We start from the raw sequence: 23,552 nt of genomic DNA, 5'->3' as shown, positions 1-23,552 counted from the left end.
AAACCTTAGAGAAGTCCCTGGATGGGTGCTACACCAGGATGCTACGTGCAGTGCTTAACATCAGCAAGAGTGAGCATGTAACCAACAAAATCCTGTATGAGGGAGTACCAAGAGTGAGCAATAAGATTGCTGTGAGGAGAATGAGACTTGCAGGACATTGCCGAAGGCATCGAGAGCTGCCAGCCAGCAAGCTGGTGCTATGGGAACCAACACATGGCCATCGGTCAAGAGGACGTCCCACGCTAACTTACGTGGACATACTCAAGAGGGATGCAGGAGCCCAGAGCACCAATGAACTGGCCAGATGCATGGAGAATCAGGATGACTGGAGGCAACGATGGAAGGCTCGTCTGAGGACGACCTAGAGACTGACTGACATACAGGTCTTGAAATGAAAACATAAAAAAGTCCCTTTTCAGTTTTATTAAAATGTTATTCAGTTTTTTTTATATAAAAAGGATATATTCACACAAAAATATGTAAAAAGCATATTTTTACGCAGCTCCGGTTGCTTAGATGCCTCGGTGTTCGAGTTCTATGTTGCTTCCATACTGCTGAGTGGACGGAGTCACGTGACTACACACACTGTATTATGTTTTTAAGGGGAAAGTCAGGGTTGCGGTCACGGGGTTGTTTTTTAGTCAGATTTCTAATTAAAACGATCACCCTTGACGCCCTTGATTTTGGTGGAGGGGACACCCGACAGAGGACAAAACTCAGGGAAAAAACATGATTGGGCTAGTTTTTAATCTAGTTTTGATTAGCTATCAGGGTTGTTTTGTGTCATGGATCTGGCAACCCTGGGGAAAGTTTAAACCGGATTAAAAAAATTAAATAACCGACGTGGGAAAATTATGTCGGTTAGAGGTTCTGAATTTAAAAAGTAAATCGATACGTAATTGCATATGCCACAGGCAGTAAATCACAGGAGAGAGTAACATTTTTTACATAAATTCGATTGCGATGTATCAGCTACTACACGAGCAAACCTTGCAGAAATGTACACTATCCTCCTTCCACTGAACAAATGCTAGCAGAGCTTCCAAAAACGAAATATAACACAAGAAGAGCACTGAGCAGAATACATCTCAGCAGCATTAGCTGAAGCTAAAAGCCTCTTTAAGTTTCACAAATGTATGGACGTTTACACAAAGAACATGAGATATTAATAAATATGGCTACATTATGTAAAAAACACTTAGCCTGAAAGCAACTTCAAAAAGTTCCAAGCAGCAAGTAAGTGAAGAATCCTGATGTTTATTTCACTAATGACTCATGCTAGCTAACCCTTACCATTACAAGAACAGAATAGATAAGAACAAAGAGCAAGAAAAATCAATGGAGACAGCTGAGACATGATGCTGCTTAATGAAGCCTGACGTCTGTTTCCTCCGTTTTCATGGCAAAAATGAAAAATAAAAGATTTGTTTGGCAAGCAGCTGGTTGAACAATTTCTGTGACATGGGTGGTTAATGTAAAACATAATGAGATGCGTTATAAAATGCCATTTCAGATTACAGCCTCCTTTGTCCTCACGGATATGAGCTAGAGATGTGCATTTGGGTCATTGTCTTGTGAGGTTGATGGTTAGCTGGTCTATGTTCATATGTATCAAGACTGATGTCTCTGGCCACTGCTTCAAGGATTAGTTCACTTCCATAAGAAGACATGTCTGGTTATTTACTCATTCCAATGTCATCCAAGATGTTCATGTCTTTCTTTCCTCAGGTGAAAGGAAATTAAAGTTTTTAAGGAAAACGTGTTTAGAATTTTTCTCCATGTAGTGGACTTCAACCAAAGTCCTAGGCAAGTCATGTCAAAACAACGATGTCGGATGATTTTGAAGTTGGAAGAGAAAATCAGATGGACTTCAATACTACTTCTGCCTACATCATCGTTGGTCACTGTTGAAGTCCACTATAATGGAGAAAAAAACCTGGAATGTTTTCCTCAAAAACCTTCATTTCTTTTAGACTGAAGAAAGAAAGACATGAACATCTTGGATGACATGGATGTGAGTACCTAAATTATCAGGAAATTTTTATTCTGGAAGTGAACTAATCCTTTTATGTCTCATTACAAAAAATAATGTATTTTTAAGTGTGTCAAGTTAAAAATACCTTTAAAAACCGCATTTACATCATTACATCTATTCATTTTTTAACACATTTGAGCACTTTTGTGGTCTCCGTGACTGTGTACAGTATCTTTCCCAACCACAAAGAACAACCTAAATGCCCCATAAATACCAAGTTCACCCAAAAATGAAAAACATTTACTCATTCTCATGTTGCTCCAACCAACATCCAAAGATGATTTTTTTGAAGAATGTTGGTAAAGTTTTAGTGACCAAAAAATATCTTCTTTTTCAATATCAACTTTTTCAAATGTCATACAGGTTTAGAATGACATGAGGGAGAATATATAAACTATCCCATTAGTCGTACACCATCAGTCTCAGGTACACTCAGATGTCCATGTAAATTTTTTACCACTGTAGAACATTTGTAATATCGTCATGTAATCTACATAAACCATGAATTGTAATATACGAAGAACGATTGATGACAGGAACCATAACATTTCCATTTATGAGCTCTTACCCTGCGTCTGGTCGATGTGGCCCAGGGTTTCTATCTGTTCAACGAGATCATTAGAGTTCCACTGACTCATGCCCAGAAGCATGGCTGTCTTCCCTTCCAGTACCTCTGAAAGAAATCACACACAAACACACATTCAATGAGAGCAGCATATGATGAGGATGAGATAATCAATCATTTAGCTCATCGGCATTATGCTATGCTCATTTCAGCTGGAATACAGCAGTACATCAAAGACTATTAAGATTCATCGAATTATCTTTAAATACAGCTAGAGCCATAAAGTGATGTCCGTCTAATGAGCACAGAGCGAGCGATCAACCACTCCGCCAGTACTTGTGAGACAGACCCCTGAATTCTTGATGGAGGACTCGGCTGTGTGGTCCGCAGCGTGTGACAGCAAACTGCAAGCCCAATGCCATGTCGGATCTTGCTCGGCCGATATTCCAGTGTGGAAAAGAGGTTGTGACAGGGCTCTGTCAGGCCCGCTCATCTGCACCACCCGCTCGAGCCGATCGGCCGCTGTTTGTTACATGCTATTTGCTAGACTGTCAATTGAATTGGTTTTTGAGTTGGCTCAAACAAGAGTATACAAACATACACATGCACGCTTACAAAAACAATGCGAGGGAAGCTCGGAGTTGAGAGACGAAGGGTTTTAAATCATAATCCAAATACTGGCAGTTACTGAGTCGTGTCGAATGGAACGGCGCTTAGAGAGAGCAGGAAGAACATAGATCTTCTGAAGTGTGAAATGTGCTTAGCACAAAGAAGAGCAACGACAGCAGCCGGTTCCTGAAGGAGAAACAACCACCTATTTCAGTAAATGAAACACAAACCGCTAACGCACAAGGGTGTGCATCAAGGCTCACTGAGAAAGAATGACAGCAAAAAGTGTGAGTTAAAAGGAGAAAGAGAGAGAAAAAGAACAATGTAAAAAATGTTGGAACATGCTTTCAGAAAGAGAGTGGATGAGCATTGCAGAAGAATTTATTTTAAAGTATTCAGTGTAATCTGCACAAGTATGAAAAAAGTTCATGTAATGTACATTGAATTAATGGATACTAGTTACTATGGAAGTTAGGGATGTGCAAAACTAGACTTATGGTTTTTATGGAAAGACGTAACAATGTATTTTTAGGGTTGTCAAAGTAATATATAAAAAAATATTTATTCATTTATTTAGATAACCATCTTAGACTTAATTTTTTTTTACATTTATCTTCAGATTTATATATCATTATATATAATTATTATATATTTATATAACATTAAAACAAGGCAGAAAAGGATCAAGATAAACAGTTAAAATAATAAAAAGTTTTTATAATAAAATATAATAATTACTTGCTTTAGCTTCAGAAAGTAAGAATATAAATCGCACAGTATTAACTTGAAACATCACTTTAAAACACAATGCAATTTCTGATGCGAAACATGGTGAAAAATGACAGCCAAATCTGAATTTGTACACAGATCAACAATTTAAAAATGATCACAGAACAGTGTGCAACACTTCAATAAACTAACAGACAGAGATATTCAGCAAATAAATTCTCTTTTATTATACAAAACTCTCATAGACCTCAAAGAACAGAGCTGAATTGCGTAACAACTGGAACACTGCTCAGAGCTGGAGATCCGAAAGTCTGACTATAATTGCCCTGAAATGTATTGTTGAAGGCGGAGTGTTTGTTAAACAAGCCACGCTTGATGCTTGTAGCAGCAGTGCTTTAAAGAGAAAGAAAGAATTTAGGGAATGAAAAACTTCTCATAGAATTTATTCTGCTAACAGTCTAACAGTAAGTGCAAAACACTGCCAGCAAGATAAATCACTTTCTAAGAAATTGTCTCTTGATTTTCCCCTTTTATAAAATACTGAAACAAAAGTTTTACTTCTTTAATTAGTCGGTCTCACTAGACAAACATCCTGACCTATGCCTAACAAAGGTGTATAAAACAATCCCTGAGTGGCTCAAAATTGTTTCACAAAAAAGTGCATGAAACAGTGACTGAAAGGAGAAAAAGAAGTAGTGCATTAAGGTGGGGAAACATTTTGATTGGAGGTTATTAAGAGACTTTAAAAGGAATCTGAAACTAAATTTCACAAATTCTAGAAAGACCTGATGAGGTAAAAGATAGAGATAGGAGTCAAAGGACAAGTCTGTGTGGGCTGAAAGATGGGCAAATACTGGTGGATTTCAGCTTATCCTATTTCCAATTCTCTCCTACTAATATATTCAGTATATGAACCACATTTGCAACACAAGCCTGTCGTGAGTCTAGATTTTCCTTGTAAATTACATTTATGTGTACTTTCTAAGAAAGATCATGTTATTTCAAACCAATATGACTCTCTTTTTAAGTGGAACACAATGGGAAATGTCAGGCAAAATGACAGCCTCAGTCACCATTCGCATTCACTGTACAAAAATAAAATGCAAACCTACAGTCAGCTTTTTTTTTTTCCAGAGTCTTTTCTAAATGCACAGACTTCATTTTTTCACACATTTTGTCCAACTAATACTTTTTTCCATGACCAGAATATGACCATAGATGCCTGTGGCTGTCTAGAGGCAAAGAACATCTGTCTCAGAGTCATAAGACAGAACATAAGACAGAATTGTCTTTCTGACACGGTTTCAGGAAAACAGGCTTTTCCTGGAAAATCCTCCAAATGAAGGCCTATATTTGGTTATGAAAATCAAACGTCTTGACCTTCTTTGGGTTTAAAACTCCAACTCAAATACTAAGAAGAATGTATTTTTCTTATGCGATTGGCTGTGACAGTTTTGTAACTTGGACACATGTATGACACAATTTAATGTTTAATAAACCAAAGTTGCATATGAATTCAAATTCACAAGCTGTCATCTCTCAAATGGCTAATGATATTCATAAAATCAATACTGATGCCAAGATACTATTTTCAAATAACAGGGTCTTTATATTAAAATGTAAGGTAACATGATTTTAAGATATGCTTTGTAATCTGACAGAGGTTATAAATAGCCAATTTCTTAGCTGATTTGTCAGTGCAGATGAATCATGTACAAAGGGCCTAGGGCTACCCGACTACAGAGAGCAAATCAATGCAACAGAAAACACTTCAGCCCAAAATGCAAAGCCTGTGTAGGTAACGTTAATCAATTAGCATTAAGAGTCACAATGAATGACTGCGAATGCATACAGCAATCTGTCTCCAGCTGAAATCTACACAGATTTAAATGAGGGTCCGATCGTATTCCAGGCTATACAAATGGACTCTGTTTAAGCACACTCTGACAAATCTCATTACTCAAATGCACACGCTCCAATAACAGACCTGAATTAACCTCCTTAGACATTTGCCAACATGTCAGTTAAAAACTATTCTGAATGCACTCATTCATAATCAAAACAGCTTTGTCCTTAAACACCCCATGACAACGCTTTTCCAGCACAGTGATTAAGTATTTTCTACTGAAAGTTGGTTGGGTACAAATTAGCTGCTTTTCCAGTGTTGGGCCAGTGCGAGGCAGTATTTTAAACGGGCTGGGTAGGGCTAATAGCCTCGGACCTGTAGCACAGAGGCCAGAATAGCGCTGCGTTTCCACTGTCGGCCCAGAAGCTCCACTGCGATTCACTAAAACCCGCCCTTAACACGCCTCTCAGGAACAACGTCACACATCCCCATAATTTCACCAACAAAGAGAAGTTATCAGAGAACTAATAAGAAATAGGTCACTGGATCTAGTGCGATAACAAAACAAACATGATAAAAGCGGCCGTTTGTTCGCATTCTTTGTGAAATATTTAAATCCAAAAACATCAATGTTTTACTATAATAAGTGATACTTTACTATAATAAGTGATACACTGATCATAATTAATTAATCAGGATTGAAAATTAGTCACACTGAAATAAAACGTTACGAACATAGCCTGCTATTCAGTCGAGTCTGTTTCTGTTTATTTGTAGTCACAGTAAACTATATAAAACTAATTTAGAAAGAATTATAATTTCTATATTTTTATAAAAGCTCCCGAACAAAAAACATAGGCTACGCGGAGCTAAACTCTCGAGACGAGACTTATGACAGACTGACTACATCTTGTATACATTTTTCTGAAAAATCCTGTCATACGTGCACAAACTGACAGTCACCACTTATAAGCTACTACTAAATATTGTAGAGACGTAATTTTCGGTGTTCTGTGTTTTGTATTGTAAAAAGCGCTATACAAATAAACTTGAATTGAATTGAACAGATAAAATAAGTTACTAAATAAATACACGATTGTGATAGAGAATAAGAAGCTGACGTTTGATTTCTTCAAGTGCTCGCATTTACCATGTCTACTATGGTAACGTCAATGTGCAAAGTCTTCTGCATCACTTATAAATATTTCTGCCCTGTATGGGGATTACAATCCACATCGGATCGCGTCATTTCAAACACTTGCTGCTAACTGAAAGCGAGTTTTGAGCTCAACTTATTTAAAAAAAAGTTTTAAAGCTTGTGTTATAGCTGTTAGCTTTATGAAATGATCCGCGGCGCTGATGCTTTCCAGACGCGGAGAAACTCCAGCTTTGTTCATAACCACTCCTCTAGCCCCAGCTGGCCCGCTTTAGTCCAAGGTTTTTGTCAGGCCAAAAAACCCGGGCCGTTGGCCCAGAGGAAGCACCGACAAGGCACGATCAAGCCCCAGAAGTGACAGTGGAAAGCGACTGGCCCTGGCACGCACTAGCACGTCCGCTTTTGGCCCGACAGTGGAAACGGATGGCTATTAATGAAAAAAAAATTCTGAATCCATTTTCATGTTTCACCTGTATTTGGCGCTTAGGCCCTGGTCACGAGACAGACTCTGTGATGCGACTTGAAGGAGACCAACCCAGCGGATATGAGAGGCATGAACAGGGCAAGTGAGAGTCTGACACGCGTGAAAGGGGCTCATGTGTCACGGAGGTGAAGGCGGGCTGACAAAGCTGGAACCGTGATGAGCCTCAAGTTCCCTGCCGCTCGGCGCTTTGATCATCTGTAGCGCACACTGACTGACAGGGGTCAATCTCACAGGTCAGTGAAGAGCAGAGAGTTTCCACACAGACCCACAGAGACATATATCCACACACACAACCTCTATGATTTCACAAACACACCTAGAAAACAACATTTAAGTCTTTTGTCATTTCTGAAAGAGTTGATATGCATTTATTTGATTAAAATAAATAAAATAATATATGCATAATATATAATAATATGCTGATTTGGTACTAATGAAATATTTCTTATTATCAAAGTTGAAATCAGTTGCTAAATTATTTTCTTTTTACTGACTTTATTATATAAGAAAAGCTTTACTCGAAATTAAAATCTTTTGTAACATTTAAATGTATTTACTTCCACTTAGTTTAGATCAATTTAACATGTCCTTACAGAATAAAAGAAATAGTTTCTTAAAATAAATAAACTGACCCTAACCTTTTGAATGGTAGAATATTTCAAAACTTCAATTCAAACTGACACAGAAGAAACCAAAAATAATTACCCTTTTTATAACTATATTTAATTATTTTCTGATACACAAAATGAGGATTTTAATCAATTTAGAAATGCACCAACACACTGAATGCTCTGAAAAGTTTGGCAGTCACTGTCATAGTCAGTCATAAACAACTTAGTGCTGGTCCATCTGTGCCTGCAGCCTTGGTCATCCTCTCAGCATATAATGCACTGTGACAGTGTAATACATTTCTTCAAAGTCCCTTTAAGGCAAGTCATTTCAGTGGTCATCTTGGTAATGTACTTGGGCAGTTATTTTCTATGTGGGCACTAGTGTCACTATACTGTTCTAGAGTAAACAAACCCTCCTGTTATCATTCAAGAATAATGGTAGTACAAAACATTTATTTTGACAGCTGCTATAAGCGTCATGATTTCTCAATTTTCTCAATCATTTTTCGACAAATGGTATCTTCTTTCATGCTTAATCTTCTCTAAGCTGAAAAAAAAAATATAAAAACTATAGTGTGAAAACCCTTTACATCAGGCAAGCTCATATTTATAATGCCATTCTAATTTTGGGGGTTGATAAGAATCTTTTTATGTTTTTAAAATAAACAAACAAACAAAACCATCCATTTTCTATTTTATTATGCATCTTAGGCCAAAACTGTACTTTCAGCAGCCATTATTACATTTTTTATTCCATTATTCCACATGATTGTTTGAAAATTAAAGAGATAGTTCACCCAAAAATGAAAATTCTCTCATTAATTACTCCCCCTCATGTTGTTCCAAACCTGCAAGACCTTCATTCTTATTCAGAAAAAAAATTATATATCCAAAAGCAATGACCGCATTTATTTTGGTTCGTCTGCTCGCTCTAAAGCGCAAGTAATTTAATTATATATGAAAATTATTATATTCAGTGGCTTCTCTTATGTTTCTTAGTGATTTACAGTGCCAGTTTATCAGGAAGGGATGATTTTATTCTCTTTGATTTGTTGGATGAGACAGTGCTTGTTCGACAATGTTTTATGCGATATTACAATTTTGTGCATAAGTTAAATTCACAACTACTACAACTACAAAAACCCAGCTACTGTCAGTTTTGATGAATTTGACAAAAAAAAAAAAGTGCAACATTTTGAATGGTTATTGCCTATAACAGAATGCAAGTTCATATAAGCAAAGCCTAATGATGGAATATAATAAAAACATCCAAAAAACACATTAGCGAACTATCTGGCATGTTGCCCATTCCATCCCGCTGTAACATCTGGACTTTAATTGAGCTTCTGTGTTGTGTGGTAAAGCGGTTCGCTCATTAAGAATGAATGAGAAATGTGTCTCGTGAAAGTTAGATGCGGAAACATGCAGGATACTGATTACATTTAACCCACTCTTACATTTATACAAATGTGGGGCAGACGGACACAAGAGCTCATGTGAATAAATTATAAAGCTGAATAATTTCATTTTGAACAGCAAATCAAAGAAACTAATTTACAGATGCGACTCAGGAGACTATGTGATCTCCACCTCTAATGGAAAATCCCGTTTTAGTCACACCTCCACACCTTCACTGACCAAATGTTAGCTGCTGCTGCTTTGGGACTCGACTGCCACAGCTTTGAACAGCACATAGTATGGTGCAAAAAAACAGCACCTTATCTTCCTAATACACATTTCCCAATGTATGATTCAACCATGCATGTTATTCCAAATACAAAACATCCTGTCATAAGATGTTTTTTTTCTACACATTAGTGAAAAAAAAAATGGGTTGCTTAGGCACAAAACTTATCCTCAAGTTGCATGGTAAATTGGTTTGGGAAATAGCGTCAGCTAAATGTAAATGCTTCCTATAGAAGAGATAATGGATAGTTGCTGCTGAGCAAGGCAAAGTGAAGCCCAGTCAATTCAGATAGAGGATTTTGCTGAAGACGCAAATCTTGAGCTATTTATTGTATGGGACTCGATTGGCTCGCTGGTGCAGGGACACTTGTAAGCTGACAAGCACATATGGCTGCCAGTTTTCACTATGTTGATTGTAAAGGCTTGTTATTTGGACCATATTACATACAAAAGTGCATGAAATGTTAAATCAAGGCTTGGTACATGATAGACGACAAACTACACTGTTCAGTCAGGTCACATTATAGCAATCCATATCAAAATAACAGAAAGCCACAGTTTAGCATTTGCGTTCATTATGAAAGAGGCCTAAAAATATTTTTCATACAGGTTTACAGGTTTTTTTAGTGCCTAGCCTACTTCAGAGGAATACATCCATAATGATATGAGGCACCTGTAATGGACAGAATATGATGGACATAAAAAGAGAGAGAGAGAGAGAGAGAGAGAAGGTCACAGATGCTGAAGAGCTGAAGCCATCAAGCTATTGCAAAGGGTGGGAAATAAGTGACACTTACCTCGGGCATCAAAAAACTCATCATCCGAGCTGTCAACAGATTCCTGGGCGATGTTCTGCATGCGCCAGTGAGAAGCGCTGTGCTTGCGTAGGGTCGCTAAGGGAAGAACATGAAAAAGATATGATCAAACCAAAGGTCACTAGTGCTGCATGCAATTACTGAACATTGTGTGACTAATTGATTAGACTTGCATGATGACAATGTTATTTAATATTACCACGTGAAGGTGTCCAAAAGAATGGAACGGCTAGGAATTAATTGAAAGCATGTTTTTTTAATTAAGACTGGCTAATGTGGAAATCAAAGTGTAAAATTTGAGATTCAGGAATTCAAAATGATCATTCTTAAGATCATAATTAAGATGACTTGTCAAAAGTTTTGATCTAAAAGCTGCTGCTTAAATTCTTGAAATTAGACAAACATATGTACACACACATTCTATAATTCTATTATAATTCTACACACGTGCATCCATATATATATATATATTATATATATATAGGCAGGTGCTGATGTTTGATTGCTAGTGCAGTTGCTATAGTGTTGAAAAGCACCGTTATCTTCAATAGCTTTAAACAAAAACTCCTTGTAGAAAAAACTTCAGCTGCTGAAGACAAAGTACTTGTCGACTATGTGTTGCGTTAGTGAGGCAGGTGGTGTGACTGTGAGCCCTGGGCTGTTTAAATCTAAAGTTAATAACTTTCTAATCTAATGACAGATAGCGGCAAATTACAAATCAGTGTTAGTCAAACGAAAGTTATCCTCTCCCAATCATATTAAGTGGGCCATGATTTAATAATTATAGATTGTCATTGTGAGTGAACATATAGCGATGGGGATTTTTGGCACTTTATAGCTCAGCAAATTGCTTCTTTACTCAAAGCATTAAATCATTTAATGTAAATCCAGTAATTCACACATCCAGGCTTAGTGAGCTCACTGTTGCTTTCATAAGGCTTAAAATCGCAATGAAACAAGCACAACAAAGAAATCCAACTGTAAGGAATTTTATTTATATTGATTCATTTAGCAGATGTGGCTTACAAATGAAGAAAAGCACAAGCACGGGAGATTAAGCATGAATAACCAATATCAGCCGTGCCACAGTAAATGATTTTGCCTATTTGGTTGGCATTACTTGAGAGGTGTCACCTAAGCGGTCATATCTCGTTCCCCTGCGGTCTTGTACATGGACTCCTCATGATCCTGCTCACTCTGTTGAAGCAATAAGGAAACTCACCTTCCATAACTGGGGTTCGGTGCAGCTCCACAATTTTCATTCTGTCCCTTTGACTGCTAAACCCCCACATCACCATGCAGGATTTAATGAGCTTTTCATCTCTTCCACAAAAAAGCAAGCAGGTCAAATGCTAGCACTACTAATGCACCCAATGGAGATGAGTATCTCAGCCTACTATGTTTTCTATTATAATCACAATGCATTTGACAGTAGCATCAACAGAAATCTGCTCTATCATTGCTGAGGCCTTTCTGGCCCCAAGCCCACCCAGACAACATTAACATAAGTCACCATTTAAGCCACCACAGAAATTCAGAATTTAAATAAGCATCATAATTAGATTTGGCATCTCCTTTGCAGTCTTAACTACTACTTTTTTAAAATAATTTATTCTTGGCATTCTGCCTTTTATTACTATAGGACAATGTAGAGCACACAGGATGTGAAGTTTTTTTTAGATGTTTGAAAAGTCTCCATATTCTATACTTTAAATTAAATAAAACTTGGTATGATAAAAATATGGTTTATGTGGCCGCATTTATGGGGCCACTGCATATGTAAGATTTGTAATATCTCATAAAAGGTGAAAGAGATAACGGAGCAAAAGTTCCACTTTGTGATCATAACAGCATAAATAGTGAAGAGAGGTTTACCAGCTTAATTATTGCTTTACATAAGTGACCATAATCAAATCTAGAGTGGCCAAATAAACACACAGTATTCTGTTTTAAATACTTTGATGGAGATGAAAGGCTTTTTCCTTCGGGACGCAGGAGGGCAATGTTTCATTAATGCAGTCTAAACATTGAGAAATGGCTTTTAAGGCTTGGTAAATGGATTTACAGCAGGAGATAAAGAGGTGCAGATTAGTTTGAATGAGGGAGACCAGTGAGGCCTGTCTTCAGAGACGGGAGGGTGGATATGACATCAGTTCCTGCACTAAAGCATCTCTAATCACAAAAAATTCTAATCACATCATCCATAATTAATCCTGGAATGAAGGCTGAGAAAAGGGAAAGGCTGACATTTTTTGGCTAAGAAAGAATGTATTAGAAAAACATGAATGGTTTCAACCAGTAAAAGAGGTGGTCATATAATCAAAGTTATATTATAAGTCAGTGCATAGCTAAACCGAGATGGATTTCATTACGGGTGGCATTGTTTGGCAAGTCATGCAGGTGATGCTTTTGCAATAAAACAGCATAGAGTAGAGGATGTACTTCAGCCATGAAATTGGTATGGTCCTCATGAATGATACATTTATGAAACTTTTCTGTTTAATTCCGTCATCAACTACAGAGGGATTAAATGAAATTGAATGCATGCTGTGAAAGGAAGTCTTCCTTTAAAAACACTCAAAATTTAGGTTTGACTAAAAAACTAAATTTCAGCTGAAAGCTCTTAAGGAAAGATAACTTTGTGGTCTCTATTGTCTTAGGACAATTTTTTACTTCAGCTTCAGATGTCTGTTCTGTGCCATTAAATTGGACCTGCTATTATTCAGGTAGCTAGCCATAAACATCATTATCTGTATCCCAATATTTCTTATTCAATGAGGTTCTAATATTTATTAAACTGGTGCTGTTTAAGATTCGTCCCAATACAGGACATAATCAACAATGGTTAAGCCACTATATATCTTTCACTATTCACTGAATTTTTTTTTAATGTTATTTACTCAATTAACTTTTTATTTATCAAACTGCTGTATAAAAACCATTCAAACTTAGATTTTAATTCTCCATAACCCATCTAAATATATGTCTAATCTTTGATAGAGTTGTGAGTTATGAATGCTGGGTCATGGATTGTGATAGGGTCGATATCGAGGTTTGATAGGTCCCCTCTCCGAGGAGCTTGCACAGTACAAAAATGGCATTTTCTCCAGAGCACTCATGACACAACTCACTGAAAGACTTGCTCTTAATCAAAAACATAATCTCTGCTAGATAGGAGCTGCTTTCCTCCAGCAATCTCGCTTTTCTCTCTTTCTTTAATCTCTATATATCTCACCCTCCCTCTTGCACTTTCTCTCCCAACCTTCAATTCCTTCCTCTTCCCCTCTTCAGCCTCACTCCATGCACTTAAGAAGCTCCGTCACCATTTCTACTCATTTGTTCATCAGCCTAATGTTAAAGCCCCTCTAGAGAAAAGTGCAGAGGTAAAGGCCATTATGACATCAGAAGGCTCCCATTGGTTCACTGCACTGGTTTTAAGGCTGTGTGTGTGACTTGAAAGGGAAGGGACAATAAGCAAAGGCCACAAGGGCATACTTGTTGGAAAATAATGTGATTCGGTTATTGCCAGGTCTAGACGTCTGATTAGTGGGGACTGGCATGAACCACTTCCCTATTAAATTCAAAAAGCTTAGCTGTTTTCTTCAAAAAGTGATTATCAAACTGTTTTTTATTGCTGTAATGAGAAGCATTTCCAAACTGCATCTGGATATACAGTATATTAGACTTAAACATTGTGTTCCTGCAGCCACAGGTTCAATTCTCATGGAATACATGAATGCATAAACCTAAATCAAATTATTTTAAATTTAAATCAATAATTAGTTATAATAATTAATTAATAACCAAAATATATGTTTCAATGTATTTAGAAAACATTTTACTATAAATTATATGTATATATATATGTATATGATGTATATATATATGTATATGATGTATATATATATGTATATGATGTATATATATATGTATATGATGTATATGATATATGTATATATATATATATATATATATATATATATATATATATATATGTGCATATATACACATGCACTCATATTTATCATGCATCAAATCCAATTTAAAAATTATTTTATTTAAAATTTTAAATTATTCAATTGAAATGTATTTTAAAGAAAATAAACAGGGGCATTTATGTTGGAGTTTTAGTTGGAGCAAACAGTTCTCAATCAGTTATTTCATTAAATCACTCAGAGGAATACTCTCATTCTTATCCCTGCATCACCAAAGCATGTGCGCTTGCAGCATATGCGACGTGCGGCTTGTAAACACCTCCGTTTGGCAGCTCAAAGCAATGCCGCACATGCTGTGAAACAACACATATGCCACAGTTGCACAAAAAAAAAAAAATACTGGTGTGATAAATAACTTAGTATTACGAAGCAGAACTGTGATACTCAAAGTCTAAAAAGACCAATACAAAAGTGGATGCTTCAAGACAATGCAAATACTGACAAAGGTTGTATTTCCAGGCAGTGCAGGCTAAAGCCATACTGTGCAATCTTTTCTGTCCTTTATGATTGTTGCGGTCACATCTTGGGTAAAAGCCAAAGGAGACTGTGCAACATCAATGATCTTAGGACACTGGATGTGACTGATGATGCTGACTACGTGATCTTTCAGAAAAAAATTTCTTAGATGGCAAAATCATTACATGTGCTCTTAGCTTTAGAAAAGGGTCAAGACTTTCAGACCAAGTGGAGTAGAAAGGGTACAACTGCTTATACTGCAACAGACGGCATGCAAAGGTAAGTGTGAAATCATTGCAGCAGGGAAGAATACAGTGGGCAAACCTCATGCAAGATCACAACATCAAGAGGGGGTTGAAAGTAAACTGCAGGGAACAGAACCACTTGACTGGGTTACTCAAGAGCCACCTCCTCCTTCTGTCAAGGACTGAAGGAGGCGAAGCTACAAATGCATGAGGCTTGAGCACAGAGAGCTCACTCGGGTGAACGTTAATTGTGCCTTTACATAACTAAAGAAACGCAAACACAAAATCAAGATGTTCTGTTAACGAGACAGCGCTGTCGTATCGCTTCAGAGTTATGATCAGTTTTTGCCATCTCATCTCTACTGAGGTGAAGCTGTTCAACCAAGCACATCGACACAAATCTCTGAAAGGAACTGTTTGTATAGCACTGCATCACGTGTAAAGGTTCCATCTGAAATGGCAGGATTAAAGATCCAATTAGTAAGTGCAGTCATCACGATCATCTCACTCTTTTATGAACAAGTTATATAATATGAAAGCATCCTGAATACCAACATTGCCTTCGGTCACACCCTTTTTTGAAACAAAAAACTACTATCTATCTATCTATCTATCTATATTTCTATATATCTATCCATGCCTTTGTCAGACAACCTATATATTATTTTTATATTTATCCATTAAAGCCTCCTATCCTCAAAAACAGATGCTATTATAATTTGCCAGCAAAAGCAACACTGTTCAAAAATGATTTAAATGAAGAGATTTATTTAAAGCAGATGTTTTTTAAAGAGCCATCTGTCTATTACAACAAAATGTATCAGGTTAAAATGTTCATATGCTGTAGTTGAACGTTTGACATTTTGTAGTAAAAAAAAAATCAATTTACAGCCCTTGGTTAAGGGAGCCAATAAGTCATAGTCTCCCATCTCACAGAATCAATGCATCAAAATAACATAAAAAAAATTAATTAAAAAAAAAATATCAAGACCTGAACTGCCTGTAAACAGACACAAAAGCCAGACTGCAGTACTACAGACGGTCATGAAAGGCTGTCATTCTCTCTTTCTCTCACAGGACCACAGGGTAGCAGTGAGTCTGTCACTGCTTCTCGTGCAAGGCTATTTTTAGCACCGTGCTCTACCCAAATCATTGTGCAAGTTCGCTAGAACACAAGCCTTATGGAGGGAACCTGAAATCTGCCCTGAATTGTTCCATTTGTAATGAGGTGTCAGGTAGCTTTTAAGCATTTTATTCACTGTTAAACACCATGAAGAAAATGGGACTGAGACGTTTAGATTTTCTCATTTCAGAAGAGAGAAAAAAAACAGATTTTCCCACAAAACAGGAAGGTTTAAGGTTTCTACCTGTTGATAACACAGATTCTAGAATGCTTCAAATAGATCTTGACTGGCTCACCCAAATGAACCTGCCATTACTTGCCATAGTTTCACAACTTCTAATGAAGGGAACATGCAAACTATTTCATAACCCCAAAACCAATTTCAAAAACCACCTTTTTGCTTTACCAGTGACCTTATCACTCATACAGAGGCTCATGAATATCAGCATGCATCTCAGTATCAAACTTATAGAGTCTTAAAAAAAAAAAAAAAAACATACAGGCCGAGCAATTGTTTTGCACAACAAAGGCAACTATATTTTCTTCATAAACTGCCTAAATTAAACCATAAATGTGCATATAGTTTACATTCTCACATTTTAATGTCTTATTTTACCATGTTAATTTATACATCATAACTTCTTCAATAGTGTTATCATAAGCATTCTCATTCAAAAGTATTTTATGATCACCATGTCTAACAGCCTAATTACTGATGCTGATTTGGTGCTCAAGACATTTCTTATAATCAATGTTTTTTTTTTTTACTTCTTAAAAAACCCTTTTGGGTTGTGTATATACATGTAGTAAATAATACTATAGAATATAGTGCAGAAAATTAACATACAATTTATCTGTATTTAAGATAAAGCATGCTATAATACCTTCAACTGTTCCTTGCAGATCTGAATTAAACTACAAGAGCAACATCTAAAATATCTGAATAGTAAATAAAATAAAGAAATAAGCTTTTCAAGCTAAAATGTAAATAAAATTATATTGCAAATTTTCATGTCACACACCACTCCAGGTGGTCTCACAGTTTGAGAGCCACTGATCTAGAAGATGCTAGATCTAATATGCTTGGCTTAGTTACATAAATTCATGAGTTTTCATCAAGTAGAAACATCCTTGATGCTTTTAACAGGAATAACAGTCATTTCTCACTCTACTGCGTGGGCGCAGCAAATGCTGAATTATTGGTTTGAGGATAAAAATAGAATTTCATTTTCTCAGTGACAAAAACAAAGCAAGAAACAAAACAAACGTGAAACCCGAAGTAAATGCAATGTTGTTTGCTGAAAGCTAATACTAGATCATCCGAGTCTCTTGGTCTGACAGCCACAGATATAGAGTGCGCTTCTGACTAAAATGCCATCACATAGATATAGCGTCACAACGCCTTCCATCAAAACCCATAAAAAAAAAAGCAGGAAACAAAATGGACAAAACAAAAGAGATGATTTCTCATTTAAATGTGCATCACAAGGACACTGCAGGAAACTCCTTGACTGAGGTGCACGTTAATTGGTTTGGCAAAGGCAATCCAACTTTGCAATTCAATTTTGCTACTGTGAACCACACAATCAGTATTCGCTGTTTTTATTCTCAACCAAAGCCAAGTAAAAAATAGTTTTTGAGAATTGACACAGAATACTACTTGCTTAAATGCCACTAAAAGGTCACTTCCTGAATGGCTAAGATTAAATATATCACTGCAGCACTGACTATGACCTCTATATGTACATATGAAACATGTAACTCTGCATTACTAGAGCTATACTGGAGGCATAATGTGAAGAAACATCTACCCGTTACACGTGAAAAGTGTATTTCGAACCAATTCAACAGAGACCTTGACCATGCACCAGCCTAAGCATGCCAATATATGAATTCCTATTCACATTACTGAGAAGTTCACACTTGCACACACTTGTTCTTTCAGAGCACCTTCTTTTTTCTAAGAAAGGCAATGCAGATGAATTGAGCACAAAATGAAATACATTTTGTGCAATGGGAAATCGCACCCCTTTGAAGCTTTGAGATCATGCAGAGCAGACAAACACAACATGATGGTTTGACTCACTGAAACTGCTCTGAATTCAGGTTGGTGTGGAGTGATGCAACCTGGGGCTCTTCTGCTGAGGGAATATAGATTGTAAAAAAAATTAACTGTGGCTACTGCATCTGGGACTTCTATTCATTGAGTGGTCTATATCCTAATCTATAGAGAATGAGCATCAAACTACTAAATATATAGCAGAATATACAATTACTGTTGGAAATAGGTCCAACCTCCAAAGGTTTGAACTATCAAAAGTGGCAGGATAAAGTATAGCTTATTCAGGAGTCAGTATTTTGGCTAGGAAATGAACAAAAAGCAACATGCAATTCTGGAAATTATTATGCAAATAATAGTCAGTGAGGTGAATACACAAAAAGAATTTTTTTTTTTTTCCATGTCAGTGTTAACAATGACTCTTTCTAGCTGATGCATTTATAAGTGATCCTGATTGATTGGAGAAACTGAAAGAGATGACACTACAGGCATCTACTTCATTCACTGCCTCTTAAATTATGATTCCTGTATATACATAAATCCTTTTTTTGTGTGTGATATTTATATATTTTAGGTCTACCTATGAAAATAATAAATGATTTGGATGGTAACTGGTGACTAATTTGCGCTAATGGTGATCTCTGATCTACAGTAACATATAGCAGATCAACTGATTGATTTGACGTTGGATAATAACAAATATGAATTCAAAAATCTTGAGAAATACATGAAAATCCTAAAATAATCTGGGACCGAACAGGTATCCATGAGGAATCCTTGCTATTTAACATATAAATGAAGCCAACCTAGTCTGCGTTTTGCTGATGGGCTGCCAGTTCTGATCATGTAAAAAGACAAATTTTCTGCTTGTTCAATACAGTGAGCGGTTTTATGTAATGCTGATATAATACTCAATTGTCCCACCATCCCATCTTTAACAACACTGACTTACTAACTAGGAATCTAATAAACCTTGAGGTAAATTAAGTAACCAAACCAAAGGAGTCTGTAGGATTACACATTTCCACCTACAAAATCAAATGCTGACTTCCTACATGACAGAGAGAGGAGAACTTCTTGGTGATTCGGAAACATGCCTGAGAAGAAATCAAATGCCTGTGGCAGCTTATTAACAGTCTGTAGTCGTTACTGCTTTCCAACGTATGGAAACTGTTATACTTACATGAAATACACCACGAATGGCATGCTGTCACACCATAATTACCCAAAGAGCACACATTCAAAACCCAGAAGACATGTGCTGTGAGCTTCTCATCATCATAAACCATAAGCTACAAACATACTGACAGACTTGGGGTTAACATCTGAAGTTCTCTTCGCTGGTTTCCTGACCCCTAGAGACTGAGCAATGATCTACGTTATCTTGTTTAAAATTGAATTGTGATTTACATTTAAAGCTGAAGTGTGGGTTTGTTTGTTTTTTGGACCACCAGCTTCACAATGGCATACCAAACGCACACCATTGATAGATTCAATGTTTCTATGGCATACTTATAGTTGTCTAGCATATTAAAGGAACAATTCACCCAAAAATTTGCATTCTGTTACGATTTATTCACCCTTATGTTGGTCCAAACCTGTACGACTAACTTTCTTTTCAGTTTACCACTGACTTCCACCAAACGAACGAAACGAAAACATTCAAAATATTTTATTTTGCATTTTACAGGAGAAAGAAAATTGTATATGATTTTTTCTTTCTTTAGAGATCAATCACTTTAAGCTTAGTTGGAAAATTTATTTGAAAACATTAAAACTATCATTAGGGTCCTCAAAACAACTCTCTGCCTTCATGGCATCTCAGAAGCCTATGTGAATTGCATAGTCAATACACTTATAGAAATATAAGTACCACATTAACTCACAACCATAATTCAGAATCATGAAATGCAAAGGGTAAGCCTTCTTCTAGATCAATAATTGCTCTTACATGCTGGATTGGATGTGCTGCCATAAACACATTCAACTATATCTATGTATGCGTAGATGTTCAGCACAGACAGTCTCAGCACTCAGCCTTAGGCTCAATCATATCAGAGTGTCCTATACAGAATACGGTATATATCTCAAAGAGAGACCATCAGCTCTCCCTCTCTCACATCAGCCTCTTTCTACATTCAAGGAACCAAACTGACCCCCCCAAAAAAAAACTTTGATACAATACACGTCACTGGCCAATTCACCTTTAAGTAGAAACTAATTAAATTATTTAAAAGATGAATCAAATTTCTCATAATCTATGACCATCTGAAGAAACAACAGTTAGATGTGCTTTACAGCTAGAATTATTAATCACACCATATGCTAAGTACAAATTTCCTTATAAGCTTATTTCTTGTACAGTAATTTCTGACACTATTAAAAAAAACACAAATATCTAATTGGGGGGGGGGGTCCACAAAGTTACTTCAGGGGGGTTTATGGACTGGAAATTTTTTTATGGAATTAGGCGTTTATGGAATAGACATTTTTTGGTAGACAGTCATATTTTTCTACTTAACTGCTTCTTTAATATCAGGTCTACCTGTAAATCAGTTAATAGCACCAACATAACACCACTGGAAATTAATTAAGTATATTCAGAGCTGAAGTAACTTATGTCAACCTTTTGCTTAAACAAAATTCTGAATCACCTATATTAACAACAATAATGTAAATAACGATTTATAGTCTCTCGTTTATATATATATATATATATATATATATATATATATATATATATATATATATATATATATATATGTGTGTGTGTGTGTGTGTGTGTGTCATAAAAAAAAAACTTTTATTACAATTTAATATTGATATCAGTTAATGGACATTTAAACAAAATTATCTGGATCATATCAGCGATCAAAATACAAAATCGGTCGGACTCCATAAGTTAATATACACCGTTACTAATGAATCGTAATATTTTGGTATCAGGGACCCCTGGATTTCCTGCGAGTCTGAGTGGGTCAGATATGGTTGACAACTCCTAACGTTGCATCCATAAAACATTCTACATTTAGGATTACGACCAGTTTGTAAAGAGAACATGTTAAGATGAAGAAAAAGACTGTCTCTCAAAACCAAGTCAACCGGGCAGCGTTTAAAACCGTCGAAGGCATTGGAATGCGCCCATGACGCCCCAAAAACGTTGTCTAGGTAGGCAGCTCTCTAGGTTTGGAGACGCAGCCCTTGATCATCACGCATTCCAACAGATTGACGCGGAAAGTGAAGAGAGCAAACTGTGTCTACTCTTTCTGCTGTGACAGAAGATATCTGTGCGTTGTCTGAATGTGATGTGACATCTCTTACCTTTCCCTCTGATTTCTTTAGCCATCCTGCGTCTTTGCAGTTACTTTGGACAGTTCGCACGTCTCTTCTCTCTGTCCTTGTCTGCGCGCTGGAGAAGCGATTTCAAGTAGGCTATATGCGCGTTTCGTGTTTGAACATGCGAAGGTGGGAGTATCCATGAACGCTGAGACAGATCCTGGTGTTGAAGTAAGCGCGGACTTGGGGCTGTTTGTATGTGCAGACTTTGCTGTTGTCCTCCTCTCCTCCTGTTGAGCTCGAGGTGTGATGTTCGACTGCCTCCAGTGGCTCTGCGCGAGCTGCAGTGACTTGGAAAACGCCAAGCGCATTAATATAGGCTTCAGACCACCGTCGTCATATATTAGTTATTTATTCATTTATGCACTTTAAGTAATAATATCACACAGCGCCTCCTTAAGGATGTTGAGCACATTATATGCATGACTATATACAAACGCTAAAATGTATGAATAAAATCATTTCTGCAACGCGTAGATTCTGAGCTCGGCAACTTTTTATATAAAAAGAAACACATTGATGCTGCAAATGTATGTATTTATATAAATCTAAAACCGTATAATACAGAAATTAAAAGGACTCCCAGTAACGTTAACGTTACATTAAAATTGTTTGACGGCGTACATGGAAGAATCAACACTAAGTTAGTTTTTAAATTTTAGCCATCCTTAGCTCATATGATAATAATATCATATTAATTTCTATAATTTTATCTAACAAGGTGTAATATTAAAGTTAGGCAAGCCAACTTATACAACAAAACTAAAACTAAAATCATTTCACGCAATGCGCCATTTTGGAATGAAAACGAGGCTAAGGCGGGAAACGCGAAATCGGCACATTATTGTTTATATAAATCAAATATATATTACATATATTTATATCGTTTTTTTAACTAGGAAATCTCAATTTATTATTTTTATCAATAAAAAAATATTTTTTTCATTACACTGTTAAAATATGTTGAAATATGTGTGGTTTCTTACAGGAATTGAGTGACAGAATCGCCACAATTGAAGAATGACCCAAAACTCCTAAAACCATAGTTGAAACTGTTGCAAAAAGAAGCCACAAGAAACCTATCAACAACACTGAAAGACAGTTACCTTAAAAATCCATAAAGTGCTTCAAAATCTGGCCTACAGTATCATTTTTATCGTCTTTGTGATACAAACAGTTGAATAGCTGAGGGACCACAGGTGCTGTCCATGCCTGCCACCAAACTGAATATCTACTTTGCGGAAGCAGAAGTGCAAAAGTCATTGTGCAGTTGAAAACATAAGTATAAATATCTTCACCCGGCCAGTGGCAGTGTCTCTCTGTAGCCTTATAGTAGGATGACAGTGCAAAATGTTGGCTTTTTCATAAATCACTACATCGTCATTCCTCCTCAGGCTTTTAAATAACCAGCTCCATCACATTGCATCCAATAGCAGTTCAGCTGATTAATGCTGGGATGTAATGACTATAAAATATGAGTCTCGTGGTAGCTGTCAAACATTAATTGGAAGAAAAAGTGACAAAATCAAGGCCAAATATGATGCACTTTCAATCAACTTGTTTAACAGCTCATTGTCTGTAAGTGTTCTGTGTTGCCATGTATTAAAAAAGAAAATGAAACCACACCAAGTTATATCCAGATCTCACCCCAAACTAGTCATTTCTGCACATCAGGCATCCCAAATAACTGTTCTAGAGTAGCTCTAAATGACTATTGATAGAGGTAAAGTCTGGGGTTCTACAATTCCAGGGAACTGCCCGTGTTGCATTACTCCATTCCCTTTGGGACTTGGCCTATTTGT

General features: G+C 36.5%; 1 protein-coding gene across 1 annotated transcript in view; it reads right to left on the bottom strand.

Annotated features, from left to right (window-relative positions):
* The window catches only part of pitpnm3 (PITPNM family member 3), an 81,599-nt gene extending 59,551 nt beyond the window's left edge, over nt 1–22,048 (bottom strand). Inside the window, exons 1-3 of the mRNA XM_059514308.1 lie at nt 21,736–22,048; nt 10,519–10,614; nt 2,604–2,708 (exon numbers count right to left, since the gene is read on the bottom strand). Of these exons, the coding sequence (XP_059370291.1) occupies nt 2,604–2,708; nt 10,519–10,614; nt 21,736–21,760 (226 nt within the window). The 5' untranslated portion in view covers nt 21,761–22,048. The remainder of the gene's footprint in view (nt 1–2,603; nt 2,709–10,518; nt 10,615–21,735) is intronic.
* Between the last annotated feature and the right edge of the window lie 1,504 nt (nt 22,049–23,552).

Source organism: Carassius carassius, chromosome 28 (assembly GCF_963082965.1).
Source record: "Carassius carassius chromosome 28, fCarCar2.1, whole genome shotgun sequence".
Classification (NCBI taxonomy): Eukaryota; Metazoa; Chordata; class Actinopteri; order Cypriniformes; family Cyprinidae; genus Carassius; species Carassius carassius.
This window is presented reverse-complemented; position numbering and strand designations above follow the sequence as displayed.